The following is a 24266-nucleotide window of genomic DNA, read 5'->3' as shown; positions in this document are numbered from 1 at the left end:
AATAGCACTTTTCAGTAGTGCTCAAAGCATGCCATTCCATGAGGGCAGCATTTATTTTTCAACTCGAATCAATGAGTCAATTTGAGTAGAGTAGGGCTGGCTAATAAGTCCTTAGTTTTGGGGTCATGCTCAGGTAAAACAATTTGGTTAATCTATACTTCCATATTTCCAAGTCCTATTCTTGAAGATCAAGGGGTATAACATGAATTGGAATGACTGTAATTCTGATAGACTTTGGTTTCTAATGTAAAGATATAATTTAATCGTATTATTATATGTAGTAGAAAGCGATGGGTTAGAAGAAAAGTAACGGAATGTAAAAAAAAAAAAGTAACGGAATGTAATCAGATTACGTTACTGAGTTTGGGGTAATCCAAAAGTTACCTAACTGATTACAATTTTTGGACATGTAACAGTAACGGATTACATTTAGAAAGTAACTACCCAACCCTGTCAGCACCCCAACTTCCCACGACTATGGAAATTGAGCTTCCCAGGAAAATGTTGTCTGAGGTTGCAACAGTAACAAAGGAGGCGGGGCTTAGCGAAGGTTCTGTGTGTACAGTTGGACAATCAGTAGTACCACGTGACCGTTTTCCTGGCTCGCCTTTGTGGTACAAATCGTGATTTTTCGAGTCTCTCCATGGCCAATAATGGGAGAAAACTGACAAAGACGCATATTTACGAGAATTAAATCGGATGTATTCAATTGTTTTTGGTGTGGTTCTTTCGCATTTCCGGGAAGACAGGAGACGCCGCCGTTGTTTAGTTTTTAAGACGGGTTTTGTTTATCACATCTCAACTTGGTTGGTGAGTAGTTATTGGTAAGTCGCTATGTTAACAGCTGTGCCTGTTTATTTTATTCAGAATGCCCGCATTGTTCGTTTTGCTTGACAGTTGAATATCACAACAAAGATAAGTAGGTAACTATAAAGGATATAACTTTAGTGCTTTTCTGAAAACACTTTGCATTGTCCGTTAGCTAGCTAACATAACATTGTTTACTCTGCTAGCCAACAAAGTGATTTTTTTTTTTTAAACTAGCATTGCTTTGAACTAGAGCTATCTATCCACAGTGTCACAAGCAACAACTGTTTAGTAACAGTCTGGTATACTTATGTTCCTATTCTAATATTCAACAAATAAAGCCCTTAGACTTACCTTTTCTTACCACTCCGCTACACGCGCGTGTGTCTTTGGCGAAAGAGACGGGAGGGGGCGCGTGTTTGATGTTTGTTCAAGCACACCGACCACGGTGTTCCTAATGTCGTTAGCTAGCCTCGCCTGGAAAGTGTGTTGTTGGAAGTACGTTAATCTGTCTGCTTGAAGTAACGCGAAAGCACGAGATGCCAGGTACTACTTTCGAACACCCACTGTCAGTTTTTAAGTGGATTTCACAGCCACGCAGTTGAACGCTGAATCTTGCGTCTTGAGCGGATTCCTTTCTAAATCCCATTCACTTAACTAGCAATGCTAGCTGGCTAGTTTTCCTAACTAGTTGCGTCTTTGACGCATCAATCCACTGTGCCGTGTGAATGGAATCCGACGCATTGTTACATTGCTTTGTGAAGTTATATCATTTAATATTGCTGTTCCATTTTCCAAAACATGTTCACTGTCAATGTTTTGTGAAATTTAGCTAGCTAGTTAACTCCTTTAGCTAGCGTTCCGTTATGTTTTCCTTGTAGGCCCATCCGTGGTTGTGTTCGCATGGTCATGGTGTAGCCCGCTAGTATTACCTAGTTAAACCCTCTCTTTTAACTAACAGTTCGCTAATTTCATGTAACTATTGTTATGTTATAATTTAATGTAGAACCTGTGTTGTAACCAACCTTGATGTTAGCTACATTTGTCTGAGGGCTAACTAGCCTTTTTGACAAGCTGTGACACTGGTTTATTATAAGCTAGCAATGGGAGGCAGGGTAATATAACTAGCTAGCATTTAATCCACCACCACGAATTTAGAAGATTTAGCCAAAGTCTTAGTCGAGAATTAAGCATTTCGCAAGGCAGAGAAAAACCTGTGGTGTGTTAATTCCGCCGATTGGGCAGGGGTCTAAATACATTTGTCCAATAGAAACCTGAAGTTTTGGTTCTTAAATCGTAAACTGTTTCCCTAATGAATACACCAGACTAGTAAAAAAAAATGGCTAATCAGAAAGCCAGTAGCAACCTACAGGTGTAATCTTGGCATTGTTGATTGTAAAATAAATACAACACGTGGTTTAATGTGACGTTAGCAAGCTCTAGCTCATTGTCCTGCACTTCATTAGCATGATATTACTAAGGCACGAGAACTGGCAAATTAGCCGTCTGTTAGGACTGATGTTGATGTATTCAACAGCACCAAGCAAACGTTGGGTGGGTGTCATGACTAGCATATAGGCTTGCCCGTGTTGTAGCTGAGTAGCCTAGCTACTGTAGCACGCTAGACCTCTATAACTGCCTCTTTTCATATATACCCAATACACACATCTAAGTAAATTAAGTTAATAAGCTGATATATATATATATATCAGCTTAATTTACTTAGATTTGTGTGTATTGGGTATATGTTGTGAAATTAATAGATATTACTGCATCGTCCGAGCTAGAAACACAAGCATTTCGCTACACCTGCAATAACATTTGTATGTGACCAATACATTTGATTTTGATTTGAATGCAATCTTATGCAATTGCTACACTCCATGCAGGTCTCTAGTTGGCTAGCTATGGGGAACACACTTTTCATGCCACTTCAATACCCCACTTCGATACCGAAGTTACTTTTTCGTAGCAGGTTAGGAGAATTAACGTAGTAGGTTAGGAAACTAAGGTTAGGGTTAGAAATTCTCTCCTAACCTGCAACGAAAATCACTTTGTATTGAGGTGGTGTGAAAAGTGTGTCCCAGCTAGCTACATTGGACTAGTAACTGAAAGGTTGCAAGATCGAATCCCCTGAGCTGACAAGGTAAAAATCTGTCGTTCTGTCGCCCCTGAACAAGGCAGTTAACCCACTGTTCCTAGGCCGTTATTGAAAATAAGAATGTGTTCTTAACTGACTAGCCTAGTTAAATAAAGGTAAAATAAAATTACATAAGCACCATTACATGGCCCGTTGTGTTGACATCATAGACCAGATTTTTTTCCTTGGGCCATGTCACTTAACGCCAGGGTTTCCTTTAGCAGGTAATAGGTGGCTTTTTGCCATAGTTGTTTTCCAAAAAAAAGACAATTAATACAATTTTCCCCATCCAGTTGTCTGCGAGAGAAAAACAAATCTAATTTGCAAAATGCTTTTTTGCCTATTCATTGATGGAAATAAATACATTGGACAGGTAATGCTAATCAGTCTGAGTTCATTTGCATAATTTAGTGGGATTAAATTGCAGCGTATGTATTTTATCACACTTGCACAGCATACAGATTTAGACTTGGCTATAACACTACTTGGGTGAAAAATGCAGCTAGCCTGCTACAGATGCAGTAGTATGTTGCTTGCTATTATGTGACATTCTTTATTTAGTAGCAGCATGTAGCAAGGGAAAAAGCACCTGCCAGTTTTCTCACCTGAGTCTTGAGACACACAGATTCTCACTGTGGGTTGATGGCTAATTAAAAATGACTTCTGCCACAGGTGCAGGGCCCAAATAATGCAGGGGCTGAATCCCCTGGGCCCAGGAGGCCAAAAATTCCAACCACAGGAGCCTGCTCTCAATGTTCAAAATACACCAGAGAGCATAATATAGCCACAGAGGATCAATAGTTTCCTTTGGCCTATGAATTCTTAAAACCCCTTCATCTAAGCTATGTGGAATTGTTTTTAGAAGGTAATACCAAGTATCCTTATGCTATTTTCAATCTTAAGACCCATTAGTGTGTGTGTGTGTATATATATATATATATGTGTGTATATGTGTGTGTATATATATATATATATATATTTTACACTGAAAAAAAATAAAGGGAACACTAAAATAACACATCCTAGATCTGAATGAATGAAATAATCTTATTAAATACTTTTTTCTTTACATAGTTGAATGTGCTGACAACAAAATCACACAAAAATAATCAATGGAAATCCAATTTATCAACCCATGGAGGTCTGGATTTGGAGTCACACTCAAAATTAAAGTGGAAAACCACACTACAGGCTGATCCAACTTTGATGTAATGTCCTTAAAACAAGTCAAAATGAGGCTCAGTAGTGTGTGTGGCCTCCACGTGCCTGTATGACCTCCCTACAATGCCTGGGCATGCTCCTGATGAGGTGGCGGATGGTCTCCTAAGGGATCTCCTCCCAGACCTGGACTAAAGCATCTGCCAACTCCTGGACAGTCTGTGGTGCAACGTGGCGTTGGTGGATGGAGCGAGACATGATGTCCCAGATGTGCTCAATTGGATTCAGGTCTGGGGAACGGGCGGGCCAGTCCATAGCATCAATGCCTTCCTCTTGCAGGAACTGCTGACACACTCCAGCCACATCAGGTCTAGCATTGTCTTGCATTAGGAGGAACCCAGGGCCAACCGCACCAGCATATGGTCTCACAAGGGGTCTGAGGATCTCATCTCGGTACCTAATGGCAGTCAGGCTACCTCTGGCGAGCACATGGAGGGCTGTGCGGCCCCCCAAAGAAATGCCACCCCACACCATGACTGACCCACCGCCAAACCGGTCATGCTGGAGGATGTTACAGGCAGCAGAATGTTCTCCACGGTGTCTCCAGACTCTGTCACGTCTGTCACGTGCTCAGTGTGAACCTGCTTTCATCTGTGAAGAGCACAGGGCGCCAGTGGCGAATTTGCCAATCTTGGTGTTCTCTGGCAAATGCCAAACGTCCTGCACGGTGTTGGGCTGTAAGCACAACCCCCACCTGTGGACGTCGGGCCCTCATACCACCCTCATGGAGTCCGTTTCTGACCGTTTGAGCAGACACATGCACATTTGTGGCCTGCTGGAGGTCATTTTGCAGGGCTCTGGCAGTGCTCCTCTTGCTCGTCCTTGCACAAAGGCGGAGGTAGCGGTCCTGCTGCTGGATTGTTGCCCTCCTACGGCCTCCTCCACGTCTCCTGATGTACTGGCCTGTCTCCTGGTAGCGCCTCCATGCTCTGGACACTACGCTGACAGACACAGCAAACCTTCTTGCCACAGCTCGCATTGATGTGCCATCCTGGATGAGCTGCACTACCTGTGTGGGTTGTAGACTCCGTCTCATGCTACTACTAGAGTGAAAGCACCGCCAGCATTCAACAGTGACCAAAACATCAGCCAGGAAGCATAAGAACTGAGAAGTGGTCTGTGGTCACCACCTGCCGAACCACTCCTTTATTGGGGGTGTCTTGCTAATTGCCTATAATTTCCACCTGTTGTCTATTCCATTTGCACAAGAGCATGTGAAATGTATTGTCAATCAGTGTTGCTTCCTAAGTGGACAGTTTGATTTCACAAAAGTATGATTGACTTGGAGTTACATTGTGTTGTTTAAGTGTTCCCTTTATTTTTTTGAGCAGTATATATGTGTGTATCTGTATGTATATAATGTGTGTGTGTGTGTGTGTATATGTATATGTGTATATATATATATATATATATATATATATATAATTTAATTAGCCCCCCCCCAAAGAATACTTGAAATTGGGCTTGTTCTGAAGTGTCTTATATCTGAGATAATGTATTTAACCCCTTATTTTTGGCACTGAACGCTCTCTCATATATATATCTCACACACACACTTCCATTAAAAAATTTTCAGCTGGTACCGGGGACCTTCCTAGAACAAAACAACTGATGTGTTCATGAGTCTCACCTTTCCACAGAGGGGTCATAATAGTTTGTAGGCCAAACCGTTCTGACTCTACAGACGATTTTGTGAGAAGACCTAGATGTCTCATTGTTCTGCCCTCACAATGTGTAGGCTACAAAGCTTGGCAGACAGCTTACACTCTTCCAGTGAAGAATGAGGGAGGCACTGGTACCGTTAAGTATCTTTAGCAAAATATATTTGGTTTGTAAAACTGTAACAGATACAGAAAGGAGAAAATGTATTTGAAAAATCACTATATACCTTCACACAAATGGATACAAATAAAGAACAGCGTTTCTATCATGAGCTAGCAACAAGAAAATAAGCCTAGCTAGCCAACATGACCGTGCAGAAATGATGACAATTTACATCACAGGAAAGGTGCCACAAAACATATACACACAATCTAAGTGTCCATATAGCTTAAAACCTCTTATGATTCCTTAAGTGCGAATCCCGCTCGAATCCCGTTAGCGGGATTGATTTGACAACATCCAGTGAAATTGCAGCGTGCCAAATTCAAACTACAGAAATTTCAACATTCACAAAAATATACGTGTAATACATCAAAATAAAGCTTAACTTGTTGTTAATCCAGCCGCTGTGTCAGATTTCAAAAAGGCTTTACGGCGAAAGCAGACCATGCGATTATCTGAGGACAGCGCCCCGCATACAAACACACAAATCATTTTTCAACCAGGCAGGTACGACATAAGTCATAAATAGCCATATAATAAATGCCTTACCTTTGAAGAGCTTCTTCTTTTTGCAATCTCAAATGTCGCAGTGACACAATGAATGGTCGTTTTTGTTCGATAAATTCCTTCTTTATATCCCCAAAATGTCCATTTATTTGAGGCGTTTGATTCAGAAATACACCAGTTCCAACTTACCTTATTAGAAACTTTGTAGTCATCTGTAAACTTGGTCCAAACATTTCAAACAACGTTCCTAATCCAACCTCAGGTATCCTAAAATGTAAATAAACAATCAAATTTAATACGGAATAAACTGCTTTCTAATACCGGATAAAAACAACGTGAAGCGTGCTCCAGTTTACACGCAACAAAAGACTAAGGCCCTTCAGTGACACCTACAAAACAGCCCTACTTCTTCATTTCTCAAAAGAAAAACATCAAACAATTTCTAAAGACTGTTGACATCTAGTGGAAGCCATAGGAACAGCAATCTGGGCCCTAAAATCAGGTCTCCCATAGAAAAACATTAGAAAACACAATGACCTCAATTTTTTCACTGGATGGATTATGCATAGGTTTTGCCTGCCAAATCAGTTCTGTTATACTCAGACATTATTCTAACAGTTTTAGAAATTTCAGTTATTTCTATCCAAATCTACTAATTATATGCATATCCTAGCTTCTGGGCCTGAGTAACTTTGGGTACGCTTTTCATCCGGACGTCAAAATACTGCCCCCTATCCCAGAGAGGTTAATAACAATACTTTAGCTCTGTCACGAGATATCTGAACACTTTATATAATCCAAAAGCTAAATTCCGTCACAAAACGTTAGCTAGCATGCTAACATATGATGTTAAGTGAATGGACGATAGTTAGCGCAATTAGCTTAGCATAATTGGAACTTAGACAACAAGAATAAACATGTAAATAACAAATTCTAGAAACACAATTTTAATTAGCAAACTCATGTCCTATTAACACAAAGTACTTAGACGCATCTTTAACTAAGGCCTAGTAAGATAGACTAGCTCTTTTGTTGCTCGGATTGTTCTGACAGGAAATAGCTCTGCACACAGAGTTAGAAAACTAAAAGCTACAGTACCCAACGTCGCCACTAGATGACAACAGCTGGACAAAGTATTATATTGTCCTATCAGAACACTCATGGTCTGACAAACGCCACTCCAATCTTCATCTAGCTCTGTCACCTTTCACCGCATTTAATCTCGTATGTATATACTGTTTTCTATACTATTCAACGGTGTCTCATTCACTTGATTAATGCAAGATAATATTTACTTATCTCATGTGTATATACTGTATTCTATACTATTCTACTGTATCTTAGTCCGTTCCGCTCTGACATCGCTTGTCCATATGTGTATATAGTCGTAATTCATTCCTACTTAGATTTGTGTATTGGCTATATGTGCAATTTGTTAGATATTACTGCACTGTTGGAGCTAGAAGCACAATCATTTCGCTACACCTGCAATAAATGACATCTGGTAATCACGTGTATGTGACAAATAAAATTTGGTTTGATGTGGAAGTGCGACATTAGCGGATGTGGTGGGAAAAAAACCCCAGATCTGTATTTTAAACTGACAGTTTGATGGAGATGTTTTATTATGGTAGTTCGATTTCCACGGGGGCGTGGACATCGGCTCTAGGGGGTTAATCCGGCCCTGCACAGGTGTTACCTCCCTCTAAACTAGCAAGCTGCTAAAATTAGGCCTATATGTGTTTGTCTCAAATGACAACCTATTCCCCTTATAGGCTAGTGCACTACTTTTGACCTGTGTGTAGCCCTTTATGATTGGAATGATCTTAAACAAAATACATTTATGGAATTGTATTGAATTTGTCATTATCGGGGTTAATGGAACTCTTACAACAACATTGACAAGGCTACACACGAACACACACCTTGCACCCATGTTTATCTAGTTTCATCAGTGAATGGGAGAATCTCCATCACACGATTTTCATTCAACATTTTGATATTTTTTTTCTAGCTCATGGCTGAAAGAAGCACAAACAACAATCATATCAGAGGGAGAGATCACACAGAACATGCAACACTTGTAGTATTATCAAATCAGACTACATATTGAGTACATGATGCATATGTACAGTGTTTAAAGTGCAGACATATGCTGTTAGTATTGCTTCTTCCCTCATCTTGGAGTGGTTGTTGACGGTTTGAATATTAATAAACTACAAGATCAAATTCTATTTGTCACTTGCACCAACTACAACAGGTGTAGTAGACCTTACAGTGAAATGCTTACTTACAAGCCCTTAACCAACAATGGAGTTTTAAGAAAAAAAGAACAGTACATAAGCGACAATGGCAGAAACATTATGTACAAAATAAGTTACAAATAACACAAAAAAAAAAAAATGTTGGGAAAGCCTTTCCATCTACTAGAAGGTTATCATTAGCATAATCGGTAATGGCTACACAAAGTGTAGACATATTTGCTCACATGCACGCCGGGGCATTCCTGTATAATTTCAGAATTTTGCAGGATAATACAAATCACTGATGCATTTTGTTCATGTCTTATGATTTTTCTAATAAGTTTAATACTTTTTTTGAATATATTGTTGAATTCTCTTTTAATGCCTGGAGTCCTTCCGCAACACAGATTTTATCATGATAGGTCGGCTGCTGTCGGAGGATATTGTGTGAGTTGAGTAAACTTTCTTTGAATCAAGTCTTTTCAAAAGGCTGATAATCAGTGTTGCAGATGGAATCCAGACATGTTAACATCATAAAACAGTTCTACAGCAACCTTTCATGCACACTGGGAACAGACAACACAAGCTTTGCTGTGAAGTCTGGAGTTCATCAAGGTTGTGTGTTATCTGCCTTACTCTTCAACCTGGCAATAGACTAGGTCATCCGGTGAACAACAGATCATCAGGCAAGAGGATACAATGGACCTTGTATTTTGCTCTAGAGACCTTGACTTCGCTGATGGCCTGGCTCTTTTATCACACACACCAACATCTAGGCCTACAAGAAAAAACTGACAAGACTCCAGTCCTTTGGCCAGTAAGTCGGGCTGGTTGTCAACTGCAGCTAAGCAAAGGCCATGCCCAGGGCTGTTACGGTGACCGTGTGACCACCTATGTGGCGGTAATGTGTCATGGTCGCAGTCAAATTCTATGTGTCCATTTAATCACTAACTAGGCTTCTCTGAGCTCTGATGCTGCTGATGGTCATTAGTGGACTACCAAACTTGCTAACTGCCTTGTACTCAGCACTATTGTCCCTCTAATCACTCTGGCATCAATGTTTTGAAAATCAAATCAAACACTTATAATGAGCTCATGTTCTGCAACATTTCTTTAGGCTATGGATTTGCATGAGAACAGTGTTTTGATTGCCTATTAAAAAGCAGATCCCATCAGCTTTCTATAGGCTTGGCCTACTATTTATTTATTAACTTTCCTAGTATTAAGTGCTCTGCAACAGCAGTATAGCCTACCAGGCTGGCATGAAAACGAACCACGGGAAAAGCGTCATCCATTTGCTAATTAAGTGCTTTGATTACATATTGTTTTCCCCCACGCCCCTGTTCCGAGTCAGGTGCATGATAACGGTCCATTCTAAATCAAAACTAAGTTCACACATATTATTTAGTATATAAAGACCATATTAAATTAGAGTAGTCTGATGGGTGACAATATTAACTTAGCACTTGTGAATGATGCCCAGTGGGTGCAAGCAACAGCGCATGCTTTAAAAAAAAAAATGTAGCCTAGCCCATATGTCATTGTTTTAAATGTATTTGACCTCTTATTTATTTTCTCCAAATTACGATCTTGTCTCATCGCTGCAACTCTCCAACAGGAGAGGCGAAGGTTAAGTCATGTGTCCTCCGAAACATGAACCGCCAAACCGCACTCCTTAACACCTGCCCGCTTAACCCGGAAGCCAGCTGCACCAATGTGTCAGAGGAAACACAGTTCAAACTGACGACCGAAGTCAGCCTGCAGGCGTACGGCCCGCCACAAGGAGTCGCTAGAGCGCAAGTAAAGCGCCCCCCCCCCCAGCCAAACCGTACCCTAACCCAGATGACGCTGGGCCTATTCTGCCCCGCCCTATGGGACTCCCGGTCACGGCTGGTTGTGACAGCCTGGGATCGAACCTGGGTCTGTAGTGACGCAGTGCCTTAGACTGCTGCGCCACTCGGGAGATCCGAGGCCTATACAGTGCATTCGGTAAGTATTCTGACCCCTTGACTTTTTCCACGTTTTGTTACGTTACAGCCTTATTCTAAAATGTATTTAAATATTTTTCTCAAACCACACACACAATACCCCATAATGACAGTGAACAGTTTTTGCTAATTTATAAAAGATAAATTGAATACATAAGTATTCAGACCCTTTGCAATGAGACTTAAAATTGAGCTGCGGAACATCCTGTTTCCATTGATCATCTTTGAGATGATTGGAGTCCACCTGTGGTAAATTCAATGGATTGGACATGATTTGGATAGGCACACGCCTGTCTATATAAGGTCCCACAGTTGACAGTGCATGTCAGAGCAAAAACCAAGCTATGAGGTCGAAGGAATTGTCCATAGAGCTCTGAGCCAGGATTGTGTGAAAATCTAGGGAAGGGTACCAAAACATTTGTGCAACATTGAAGGTCCCCAAGAACAGTGGCCTCCATCATTCCTAAATGGAAGAAGTTTGGAACCACGAAGACTCATCCCGGCCGGCCAAACTGAGCAATTGGGGGAGAAGGGCCTTGGTCAGGGAGGCAACCAAGAACCCAGTGGTCATTCTGACAGAGCTCCAAAGTTCCTCTATGGAGATGGGAGAATCTTCCAGAAGGACAACTATCTCTGCAGAACCCCACCAATCAGGCCTTTATGATAGTGGCCAGATGGAAGCCACTCCTCAGTAAAAGGCACATGACAGCCTGCTTGGAGGCACCTAAAGACTCAGACCATGAGAAACAAGATTCTCTGGTCTGATGAAACCAAGCTTGAACTCTTAGGCCTGAATGCCAAGCGTCACATCTGGATGAATCCTGGCACCATCCCTACTGTGAAGCATGGTGGCAGCAGCATCATGGTGTGGGGATGTTTTTCAGCGGCAGGGACTGAGAGCCTTGTCAGGATCGAGGCAAAGATGAACAGAGCAAAGTACAGAGAGATTCTTGAGGAAAACCTACTCCAGAGCACTGAGGACCTCAGAATGGGGACAAGGTACACCTTCCAACAGGACAACGACCCTAAGCACACAGCCAAGACAACACAGGAGTGGCCTCGGGACAAGTCTGAATGTCCTTGAGTGGCCCAGCTAGAGACCGGACTTAAACCTGTTTTCACTTTGTCATCATGGGGTATTGTGTGTAGATTGCTGAAATATTTTTACTTAATCATTTTTAGAATAAGGCTGTAATGTGAAAGTGTGGAAAGTCAATGGGTCTGTGCTTGGGCAGTGAGCTACCCTGAAGGAGCAGAGCCTATAGTGCCAAGACTTGCATTATTCATTGCTTAATAAATGGTTAAATATTTTGTGGCATTTCTCTCAATCATGCACATTCACTAATAATGAATAAGTTATTGTAGCAGGCATTATAGAAAATTAACACAGGTCTCATAAGCAATCTCTCAAGCACAAGCTCACATGCTAGTGAGTAGCCAGCAAAAAAAAAAAACGTATCTATCCCGCCCAATCAGAGCCGTCGGAGATGAGTGGTCCTGAGGTAGCGAAGATGCCGGGGGGCGGGGCGCCGGGGAAGGAAGGAATGGAGGCCGTAGCCAATGGCCATGCAGGAGAGGGTGAACAGGGAGGAGACGATCCCTTCGCAGAGTACATGTGGATGGAGAACGAGGATGCGTACAACAGACAGGTTGGTACACACACAGTAAAATATAATGGTTGCAGAAGAATTCACCCCTTGTGGCAATCCTAAATTTAAATGTGGTGACAAATCACAGGTTACATGGACTCGCTCTGTTTGAAATTAATGACTTCCTTTGTCCCCCATAGACATTTGTAGCTCCCTCAGTCAAGTATTGAATTTAAATCACAGATAAAACTACAAAGACCAGAGAGCTTTTCGAAAGCCTCATAAAGAAGGGCAGTGATTGGTAGATGGGTAACGTAATATGTCTTTTAAGCATGCTCAAGTTAATAATTATCCTGTGGATGGTAGTCGTCCTCCTGAACTAAGCTGCGGGACAGGAAGGAAACTGCTCAGGGATGTCACCGTGAGGCCATTGGGGATTCTAAAAAAGGCTACAGAGTCAAAAGGCTGTGATGGGAGAGAGCTGCGGAAGGATCAACATGGTAGTTACTCCACAATAATTAGTGAAAAGAATAATACAAATATTCCAAAACATGCATGTATGCAACAAGGTACTGTTATACTGCAAGAATGAACTTTTTGGCCTAAATGCAAAGCCTTGTTTGGGGCAAACAACACATAACTGACTCCTTATTTTCATGCATGGCTGCATCATGGTATGGGTATGCTTGACATTGGCAAAGGTGAGTTTTTCAGGATAAACAGGATGTAGCCTTGAGTTGCTTGCCAAGAAGACCGTGAATGTTCCTGAGTGGCCAAGTTTAGTTTTGACATAAATTGCTTGACAATCTATGGCTAGACTTTAAATGACCCGCAACACCTTGCCAGAGCTTGAAGAATATTGCACATTCCAGTTCTGCAAAGCTTTTAGAGATTTACCCAGAAAGACACAGCTGTAATCGCTGCCGAAGGTGTTTCTAACATGTACTTACTAGGGGGTGAATACTTTTCTAATGAAGGTGTATTAGCGTTTTAATTTTTCATCACTTTTAAAGAAATTGTAGATTTCCCCCAACACTTTGACATGAGTATTTTGTGTAGATTGTTAACAAAATTGCCAAATGCATTTGAATCCCACTTTGTAACACTAAAATGTGAAGAAATCCAAGGGGAGGTGAATACTTGATGCCTGATACATGCACAATATTAATGCTAGGCCAATGCTTCTGACAGCAGTATGAGACACAAGTTTCGACTTTTTTTGGGGGGGGGGGGCTAGATCAGCTTCAATATTGTGGATTTAATTGTCTGCATCATTTCCAATCCCACATATATATTTTTGTGTGTGTGATACATGCGCAAAGTGCATTCGGAAAGTATTCGAACCCCTGACGTTTTCCACAATTTAAGTTACAGCCTTATTCTAAAATGTATTTAAATAAATATTTTTCCTCACAATACCCCATAATGACAAATCAAAAAAAAAAAAAATGTTTATAATTTTTTTTTTAATGTTTGCAAATGTATTAAATAAACTGATACCTTATTTACGTACAGTACTAGTCAAAAGTTTGGACACCTACTCATTTATTTTTGACTATTTCCTACATTGTAGAATAATAGTGAAGTCAAACTATAATGACAGCTTTGCACATGCTTGGCATTTTCTCAACCAGCTTCACCTGTAATTATTTTCCAACAGTCTTGAAAGAGTTCCCACATATGCTGAGCACTTGTTGGCTGCGTTTCCTTCACTCTGCGGTCCAACTCATCCCAAACGTGTATGGCGTCGTTGTGGGCGAGTGTTCACATCAGCAAATCAGAGTTCCTTGTGGTGGTGGGGTTATGGTATGGGCAGGCATAAGCTACGGACAAGGAACACTTGCATATCGATGGACATTTTGAATGCGCAGAGATAATGTGACGAGTTCCAGAGCGCCATTGACATGCCATTCATTCGCTGCCATCGCCTTGGGGCGGCAGGTAGCCTAGTGGTTAGAGCGATCGAATCCCCGAGCTGGCAAGGTAAAAATGTCGTTCTGCCCCTGAACAAGGCAGTTAACCCACTGTTCCTAGGCCGTCATTGAAAATAAGAATTCGTTCTTAACTGACTTGCCTAATTTAAATAAAGGTAAAATCAAAAAAATGTTTCAGCATAATGATCTGTACACAATTCTTGGAAGCTGAAAATATGCTAGTCCTTCCATGGCCTGCATACTCACCAGACATGAAGAGTGTTTTGATGCTCTGGTTCGACGTGTACAACAGCGTGTTCCAGTTCCCGCCAATATCCAGCAACTTTGCACAGACATTGAAGAGGAGTGGGACAACATTCCACAGGCCACAATCAACAGCCTGATCAACTCTATGTGAAGGAGATGTATCACTCTGCATGAGGCAAATGGTGGTCACACAAGATACTGACTGGTTTTCTGATCTACGCCCCTACCTTATTTTTTTTAATGAAGGTACTCGATCTGTGACCAATTGGGAAAAGGAGCGCTGCACACTCTAGGAGCTCAGATGCAATAATTTAACCTAATAACCAACATTGACAGACAAGCTGTTTTCATCAGGGTTGTCTCCAACAGATGCATATCTGTATTCTCAGTAATTTGAAATCCAATGATTAGGGCTTAATACATTTTATTTTTTTAATTGACAGATGTCCTTTCTATGAACTGTAACTCAGAAATCATAGTTTTATTTTTGTCCAGTGTAGATACTAAACCCTCTCTCCTTTGTCGCTGTTAGGTTGAAGAGGAATTGTTGGAGCAGGAGTTCTTGGAGCGTTGTTTCCAGGAGATGTTAGATGAGGAGGACCAGGATTGGTTCATCCCGGCCAGAGACCTCCCCTCAGGGGTGGGGCAGATCCAGCAACAGCTCAACGGCTTGTCAGTCAGTGACAGAGGAAACGCAGAGGAGATGGCGGTGAGCATGGAACACACACACAGCGTGGAACAAGCATGCAGACACGTATGTGTGTCAGTCAGCCAGATACAGCAACGGCTTAAAGGCCTGTCAGTTGGTAATGGGGGGAACGCAGACAATATGGCGGTAAAGGGAAGTGCTGAACACACGCACAGCGTCGAACACACACGGCATGTTACGTTTACGTCTTTTTTGTCGAAATTTTCTGTGGAAGGTACTACACAGCGCATAGACCCTCCTCACGCAATCAACTTTGCCAAGATGTGTTGAGTTTCCTTGTAGCGTTATAAAATGTGAAGTCAGGTTTATATCGTGTCTCTATCGGAGTCTTTTATTAAAGCATGTTAAACAGTGTTTCTGTTTGCTGCTTTTCATTAAATCATGCATAGCTGTATATATTGCTTAAAATAAACGTGTTCATATGGGCAGAATATTATCTACGCTAAACATCTAAACATTCGGACCACCTAATGCACCCCCTTCTGCCCCCAGCAGAGCCTCAATTTCGTAGGGGCATGGACTCTACAAGGTGTCGAAAGCGTTCCACAGGTATACTGGCCCATTTTGACTCCAATGCTTCCCGCAGTTCTCAAGTTGGCTCGATGTACTTTGGGTGTTGTACTATTCTTGATACACACAGGTAACTGTCGAAAAACCCAGCAGCGTTGCAGTTTTTGAAACACTCAAACTGGTGCGCATGGTACCTTCAAAGGCACTTTTAATATTTTGTCTTGCCCATTCACTCTCTGAATGGCACACACAATCCGTGGTTTTAAAAATCATTTTCCTCCCCTACATAAGTGTTTCCCAAACTCGGTCCTTGGGACCCCAAGGGGTGCAGGTTTTAGTTTTTTGCCCTAGCACTACACAGCTGACTCAAATAATTAACTAATTATCACATTGGGGTCCTGAGGACTGAGTTTGGGAATCACTGATCTATACTGCTTTGAAGTGGATTTAACAATTTGACATCAGTAATGGATCAGACTGACTAGGTGAAATCTGTCATTGAAAGAGCAGGTGTTCTTATGAGTCTTTATATATATACATTGAAATGTCCAGTATAATGAATTGAAATAAATAACATTTCATTTAAACTTTTATTTAAAAATCATATTTTTAACTGACACTAAGAATTGTCACGTCCCCCAGGTGTTTAACTTAATTTCTACTTGGGAAATTAATATTAAAATGTGCACATAATTAACTTTTGCCATTAATGCAAACATTTGTGTTTTGTTAAAATAAAAAAATACTTATCAAATAAATGCATGATTATTGATTTAAAATCACACAATTTTAGCTCTGTCCCTCAGTCTACACTCAACCCCGTCACACCAACCAAACTCCAATAAAAATGGTCAGTTCACCCTTATGTGCCATCATTAACAGGAAGTGACAGCTTTCAACAATTTTCAACTGAATGGTACAGAAACAGGCAAGTAATCACGTTGTTATACACTGCTCAAAAAAATAGAGAGAACACTTAAACAACACAATATAACTCCAAGTCAATCACACTTCTGTGAAATCAAACTGTCCACTTAGGAAGCAACACTGACAATAAATTTCACATGCTGTTGTGCAAATGGAATAGACAACAGGTGGAAATTATAGGCAATTAGCAAGACACGCCCAATAAAGGAGTGGTTCTGCAGGTGGTGACCAGACCACTTCTCAGTTCCTATGCTTCCTGGCTGATGTTTTGGTCACTTTTGAATGCTGGCGGTGCTTTCACTCTAGTGGTAGCATGAGACGGAGTCTACAACCCACACAAGTGGCTCAGGTAGTGCAGCTCATCCAGGATGGCACATCAATTGCGAGCTATGGCAAGAAGGTTTGCTGTGTCTGTCAGCGTAGTGTCCAGAGCATGGGAGGCGCTACCAGGAGACAGGCCAGTACATCAGGAGACGAGGAGGCCGCTGGAGGGCAACAACACAGCAGCAGGACCGCTACCTCCGCCTTTGTGCAAGGAGGAGCACTGCCAGAGCCCTGCAAAATGACCTCCAGCAGGCCACAAATGTGCATGTCTGCTCAAACGGTCAGAAACAGACTCCATGAGGGTGGTATGAGGGCCCGACGTCCACAGGTGGGGGTTGTGCTTACAGCCCAACACCATGCAGGACGTTTGGCATTTGCCAGAGAACACCAAGATTGGCAAATTCGCCACTGGCGCCCTGTGCTCTTCACAGATGAAAGCAGGTTCACACTGAGCACATGTGACAGACGTGACAGAGTCTGGAGACACCGTGGAGAACATTCTGCTGCCTGTAACATCCTCCAGCATGACCGGTTTGGCGGTGGGTCAGTCATGGTGTGGGGTGGCATTTCTTTGGGGGGCCGCACAGCCCTCCATGTGCTCGCCAGAGGTAGCCTGACTGCCATTAGGTACCGAGATGAGATCCTCAGACCCCTTGTGACCATATGCCGGTGCGGTTGGCCCTGGGTTCCTCCTAATGCAAGACAATGCCCGACCTCGTGGCTGGAGTGTCAGCAGTTCCTGCAAGAGGAAGGCATTGATGCTATAGACTGGCCCGCCCGTTCCCCAGACCTGAATCCAATTGAGCACATCTGGGACATCATGTCTCGCTCCATCCACCAACGCCACGTTGCACCACAGACTGTCCAGGAGTTGGCGGATGCTTTAGTCCAGGTCTGGGAGGAGATCCCTTAGGAGACCATCCACCACCTCATCAGGAGCATGCCCAGGCGTTGTAGGGAGGTCATACAGGCACGTGGAGGCCACACACACTACTGAGCCTCATTTTGACTTGTTTTAAGGACATTACATCAAAGTTGGATCAGCCTGTAGTGTGGTTTTCCACTTTAATTTTGAGTGTGACTCCAAATCCAGACCTCCATGGGTTGATAAATTGGATTTCCATTGATTATTTTTGTGTGATTTTGTTGTCAGCACATTCAACTATGTAAAGAAAAAAGTATTTAAGATTATTTCATATTAACAAATGTATACTTTTGCAAAAATATCAGCAACATTTTCAAAGAGTAACAGATTATATATGGAAATCAGTCAATTGAAATATATTCATTAGGCCCTAATCTATGGATTTCACATAACTGGGAATACAGATATACAGATACCTTTAATAAAAAAAAAGGGTAGGGGTGTGGATCAGAACACTTATCTGATGTGACCACCATTTGCCTCATGCAGCGTGACATCTTTGCATAGTTGATTATGGAACGTTGTCCCACTCCTCTCAGGAACATGCTGTTGTACATGTTGATCCAGATCATCGCAAACATGTTCAATAGGTGACATGTCTGAGTATGCAGGCCATGGAAAAACTGGGATGTTTTCAGCTTCCAGGAATTGTGTACAGAACCTTGTGACATGGAGCAATGCATTATCATGCTGAAACATGAGGTGATCGTGACGGATAAATGGTACGACAATGGGCCTCGAACTCGTCACGGTATCTCTGTGCATTCAAATTGCCATCAATAAAATGCAATTGTGTTTGTTATCCGTAGCTTATGCCTGCCCATACCATAATCCCATCGCCACCATGGGGCACTCTGTTCACCACGTTGACATCAGAAAACCGCTCTGCAGTTGTTGCCTTTTGGACATATTACCAAATTCTCCACAAAATTATGCATTGTGGTGATGCTTCTGCATGGAACACACACACACTTTAGGGAAATCCCATTCACTTACACACACACCATATTCTGTACAACAATGGTCTTGTTGTAAAATTGTTTTTACAATTTGAGGGTTCTCACACTTTCTCTCTCTCTCCTTAATCACTCCACTCCCCTGTCCCTCAATCTGCTCCCCCCTCCATCTATCTGCAGAGGAAAAGCAACTTGAACCCTGATGCGAAGGAGTTCGTTCCAGGAGTGAAATACTAGGAGTCCCCCTCACCCCCAGGGAGCACAAACACTCACGCTCACATAACCTTGCAGAGACTCTGGCGGCCTTTACCGCAAAACACACACAGGTCCAGGGTGTGTAGGTAGAAACCTGTAAGGGGGTGGGGAACTTCTTTTCTTTTAAGATTTTTATTTTATTTGTTTAAACTTGTAAACTAAAGGACAGGGGTGGGGTATCAACAGAGCCCTATAGACGGCACTGCTGCTTCATTTACATTCAAGGATGAATCCCAAATAGTACCCTATTCCCTATGTAGTGCACTACTTTTGACCAGGGCCCAGATTCACAAAACACTTCTAATGCAAAAACAAACGAACTAGCTTTTTTTTTTTTTTCTTAAGTGCATTATCTTAAAATGTAATAATTTTTTTTGGAACTTCTCAATCTTCTTAAGATGTTTGTTGCTAGGCAACCGTTTTAGACATTTTACATTTGAGTCATTTAGCAGACGCTCTTATCCAGAACGACTTACAGTAGTGAATGCATACATTTCATATTTTTTTTATTTTTTTTTCTCCGTACTGGTCCCCCGTGGGAATCGAACCCACAACCCTGGCGTTGCAAACACCATGCTCTACCAACTGAGCGACACGGGACCAAGCAATGGTAATCATGTTAGCATATTTATTACTGTTCTGAAACTTTCAGATAAAGTTTGAATTAAACATGTTCAATTGCTTTTTTTGTTAGCCATCTTGGAATTAAGAACATTTCCAATGAAATTCGATACTTGAAAATAAAGTCTTAACTTTTTACTTAGGGAGAAAACGTGCAATAACATTTCCAATAACCTTTTTGAGGAATAGCAACTTTGCTTAACTTTCTTCTTAACTACCATTTTTTTCCTTAAGACATTTCTTCTTAAATCTATATTTAAGGTTTTGTGAATCAGGGCCCTACCATTGTGGGCCCAGGGCCCTACCATTGTGGGCCCTGGTCTAAAGTAGTGCACTCCCTAAGAAAACGGGTACTTTTTCGGATGCACATAAAGGCGTACATGTACAGAGAAATTGCAAACTCTTGAGATTTTCCAACTTTATTTTTTACTTTTCATGGTTGCCATGTTGGCACCTAAAAGTTCCATGCTAATACAACAAGTGAATTGCATATTATACCCTGTTCCATCATACAGTGCACTACCTAGTAAAAATAGGGTGCCATTTTGAGATCTGCATTTATACGTTTCATGGCGTCCTTGTTGGCGTCAGAATGTTCCACAACATTACCATTCTAATTGGAATCCAACTACGAATGTAATTATTGTTAACGAACGACGACTGATGCCAACATGGACGACACAGTTGGCCGTTCTAGATTTCTGTAACTACGTACCTCTGGTACAATATGACTACTCTTCTGTCTCATTTCCCGTTATGACATCATCATCCGTCATCATCATACAGACTCACTCTGTGTAGAGCTGTTTTTATTTCTCATGGGCCTGGTTCCAAACCAATTACTCATCTTTCCTATCCCCTACACCATTTAAACTCAACTCTTGACCTCGAAGCCAGTTCCGCTGCATTGTTTTATCTTTCCCTCTAATCAGGGACTGATTTTAGAACTGGGACACCAGGTGAGTACAATTAATTATCAGGTAGAACAGAAAACCAGCAGGCTCTGACCCTCGTAGGGTAAGAGTTGAATACCCCTGCCCTACACCATTTTTCACTACCTCCTTGTGGGTGAAAAGGTTGAAGTTTTATTTCCCATTAGCTGCGTTTACACAGTCACCCAAATTTGGATGGGTTTTTTTTCCCACTTAATTGGTCTTTTGACCAATCACATCAGATCTTTTCCAATCAAATATTTTTCAGAGCTGTTCTGATTGGTCAGAAGACCAATTAGTGAAAAATATCAGAATTGGGCTGCCTATGTAAACGCCGCAATATAGTCCTACTTTTAATCAGAACCTGGAGTCCTGATCTAAAGAAGTGCATCATTTGAGGTGTCACGTGATGGGGAACCAGAGTGCATGGGTTAGGGTATTGGTATTTGGTTTGTAACTAGGCCGTTCCCTGGTATGCGTCTCATGGCACCCTATTTCCTTTATAGTGCACTACTTTTGACCTGTGCTCTGGTCAAAAGTAGTGCACTCAATGGGGAATAGGGTGCCATTGCCTCTCGCAGTACTGAAGGAATGGAAGCATCATGTTGAACTTTGTTGGATCAATGTTGATCAATACATTATCAGGTTTATCTGTTAATCTCTTGTTTTTAGAGGAGCAAGGTGTTTGTCTCTTGGGTTGCCGTAGCCTGTGATCAAAATGGGAATGGATGTGTCCCCCAAATAGCACCCTATACCCTTATTTTTTTATTTTATTTAACCTTTATTTAAATAGGCAAGTCAGTTAAGGACAAATTCTTATTTACAATGACGTCCTACCCTGGCCAAACCCAGACAATGCTTGGCCAATTGTGCGCCGCCCTATGGGAAGCCAATCACGGCCGGATGTGATGCAGCCTGGATTCGAACCAGGTACTGCAGTGAAGCCTCTTGCTCTTCTGTCATAGTGCCCTACTTTTAACTAGGGCCCATAGCACTCCCTATGAGCTCTCAAAGGGTCCTGGTTAAAAGTGGTGCACTACATAGCCAATTGGGTACCATTTATGAATCACACTAATCTTAACCGTTATGGTGGGAGGAAAAACGCTAGATTAGTGTCTAGGGGAGGTTTAAAATGAATGGGTGGGACTTGAGCAAGGGTTGACCAACCACAGGCTATGTGCACCCTGGGTAAACCAATAGGAATGGTCTGCCAGTTGGATTGACATGAAAATAATGGATTTTGAGTTGGAAAAAGTCCCTAACGACCCAAAGTACGAATTTCAATACAAAAAGATGAATAAAAATGTGAAACTGCAGTTATGTCTGGTGGTCTTAATAAAATTTAAAAAATGTAACTTGTTAAAATCAGTGATTTGATAAAATAAGGAAGTCAATCTCAAGGAAAGGATGGAGGTAAAGAAGGGAGTGGCGAAAAAGAGGTATTGGGGGAAAAAAAGGTATCAACCAGGACCAAGGTCAAAAATAGTCTAAAGTTGCTTCGACCTCCCCATTCATCTGAGAGACGCACACAGTGGGAAGGTTTCCTTGAACGTCTTTCAGTGAGATTGGTTTATATGAGGCTGCTCTGTTCTACATCAGCACTGCCATTGTCACATCATTGGATACATGGGTCTTCTACACCCTACTCAAAGATAATTGAGAGAAGGTTTATAAGTTACTATTCCTAAGGTTTATGGAGAAATGTGTTGTAGAACAGCCCTCATTAGCATAATTATATATTTTGTAATTCAGAAACTGCGGTGTTTATTGAAATAATGCATGTATAACTTCAGCAAAATTGTGGAATTTGAAACGACAGATGAAGGGTGTGTCATCTAGATGTTTATAATTTATAATAAAAAAATAAATACATTTCTTTTATTTTCTAACTTCAAAGATGAAGATAAAGTTAATTATGAAAATGGTGGCTAGTCAGCGACTGTTAGTTATACTGGTAGTACTTCGGGCGTGACATGAGTGTCTGGTGAGGAAGAGGATGAATAAGAAACTGATGGGCTGCATCTGAAAAGGCACCTTATTCACTAGATCGTGCACTACTTTGAACCACAGATTATTATTTTTTTGCACTATGTAGGGAATAGGGTGCCATTTCAAACGCAGCCATGGTGTGTTACTGGGAACAGGGTATAATACCACCTATGTAGCAATTTACTACAGCCCTGTTCAACATGGGGCCGATTCAGACCAAGGAAATGTACCCATTTCCTACGCACGCCTTTCCTATGCACTTCTCATTATTTGGTATTCAGACATTGCAATGTAACTAGGCAAGTCACTTAAGAACAAATTCTTATTTACAATGACGGCTACACCGGCCAACCCAATTGTACAGCGCCCTTATTCAGTCGCGTAACTCGCTCTGCAGGTGTGGCTACCTTGTGCACTCTGAATTAATTTAATTCAACCCCTGAAAACACTCCCACTTGCTGGCCAACAGATTTTCTCATGGAGTTTTCATTCAATAAGGTTTTCATTACATTTATCTTAAGCCATCCCTTTAAATGCAGTGTACCTTTTTTTAGTTAGAATTTATTTAGAGAATAGGTTCAGAAATTGTTGGATCAATGAAATAACATGTATATTCGTCATTGTTTCAGCACCAAGTGGTAGATAAAAAAATAAAAAAAGACATCTACAAGATTTATGCATCATAAACCGGTTAGGAGAGCCTTTATGCACGAAAGAAAGAATTATAATAGGGAGAATAGTGTACAATAGCAAGCTAAACCCTCATCTATTACCTGCACTAACCATGGAACTGTGTTATGACCATGACAAGTATTGCGCCATACGTTGTGTTCAAACTTCAGGCTTGGTCTGCGCTCTGCTCCATAATGATTTAATTGGCCTACAAAAAAAGATCAACTGTTACTAACGATCCTCAGTAACAACCACATGGCCGTGACAGTGTTTACAGAAGAAGCAAATGAATGTAAACAAAACAATGTTATTAAATGGAATGATAATCTATGCTATACCAAATGAAGGGAACTAACAAATTGTTGAATGTGTTTTATGTCTACTGATGGTCGATATTGATAGTGGCTAATATTTAACATGATATGAATACATCTGGCAGCTATGGTATTGTTTGTTTAAAATTCTGTATAATGGAAAATAATTTCATAAACTTGTGGGAAAGTTGACTGCTTCAATATGACTGGTTTCACATGTCTCCAGCGATTTTTATTTTTTATTTTTTTAAATTTATTTTTTTATATAAGGTAAAATATATCTTAAACAAGTAATTTATATTTGCAATTCACTTATCCAAACGGATTACTCATTTACCTAGCTCTTATCAAGTTGTAAATTACAGTGCATGTGGAATGGTGTTATTTCTATCAGAAAAGTAGAGGCTTTTCCTACTTGGAACCGGTAGGTTTGCTAGACCTTATTCATGGTTTCCTCAGTTGTAAAGGTGGTGCAATCACAGTATTATGGAATTAAGTCAAGGTCAAGAATATGGCGTATCTGTAGACACAACTTTATTTATTCGATCTCCACCCCAAACGAATAGCGGGTGAATAGCATGCTATTCTCAAGTTCAAGGTCAGAATACACATAGAGAGAAAAGTGCATGAAAAGAA

The 24266-nt window shown here is 41.2% G+C and overlaps 1 protein-coding gene and 1 long non-coding RNA gene across 4 annotated transcripts in view; one reads left to right on the top strand and one right to left on the bottom strand.

The window, feature by feature from the left end:
- LOC115198617 (uncharacterized) overlaps nucleotides 1–1199 on the bottom strand; it is a 41315-nt gene extending 40116 nt beyond the window's left edge. The window contains exon 1 of the long non-coding RNA XR_003879264.1: nucleotides 1162–1199. This is a non-coding gene — a long non-coding RNA (uncharacterized LOC115198617). The remainder of the gene's footprint in view (nucleotides 1–1161) is intronic.
- Nucleotides 590–23592, top strand: LOC115198615 (polyadenylate-binding protein-interacting protein 2B). 3 transcript variants are annotated; one of them, XM_029760689.1, is made up of 4 exons: nucleotides 590–810; nucleotides 12204–12376; nucleotides 15029–15205; nucleotides 19028–23592. In XM_029760689.1, the coding sequence occupies exons 2-4, from the start codon at nucleotides 12215–12217 to the stop codon at nucleotides 19082–19084; spliced, it is 396 nt and encodes a 131-aa protein (XP_029616549.1). In that variant the 5' UTR covers nucleotides 590–810; nucleotides 12204–12214; the 3' UTR covers nucleotides 19085–23592. The 3 variants fall into 3 exon arrangements, with proteins under 3 accessions (XP_029616549.1, XP_029616548.1, XP_029616547.1); XM_029760688.1 differs by having other exon boundaries at nucleotides 590–824; XM_029760687.1 differs by lacking the exon at nucleotides 590–810 and adding an exon at nucleotides 1215–1353 and having other exon boundaries at nucleotides 19028–21971.
- Nucleotides 23593–24266: the final 674 nt, after the last annotated feature.

The sequence above is a fragment of the Salmo trutta genome, chromosome 8, assembly GCF_901001165.1.
Source record: "Salmo trutta chromosome 8, fSalTru1.1, whole genome shotgun sequence".
In the NCBI taxonomy this organism is placed as follows: Eukaryota; Metazoa; Chordata; class Actinopteri; order Salmoniformes; family Salmonidae; genus Salmo; species Salmo trutta.
The sequence above is the reverse complement of the archived record's forward strand: the minus strand, read 5'-3'. Positions and strand labels throughout refer to the sequence as shown.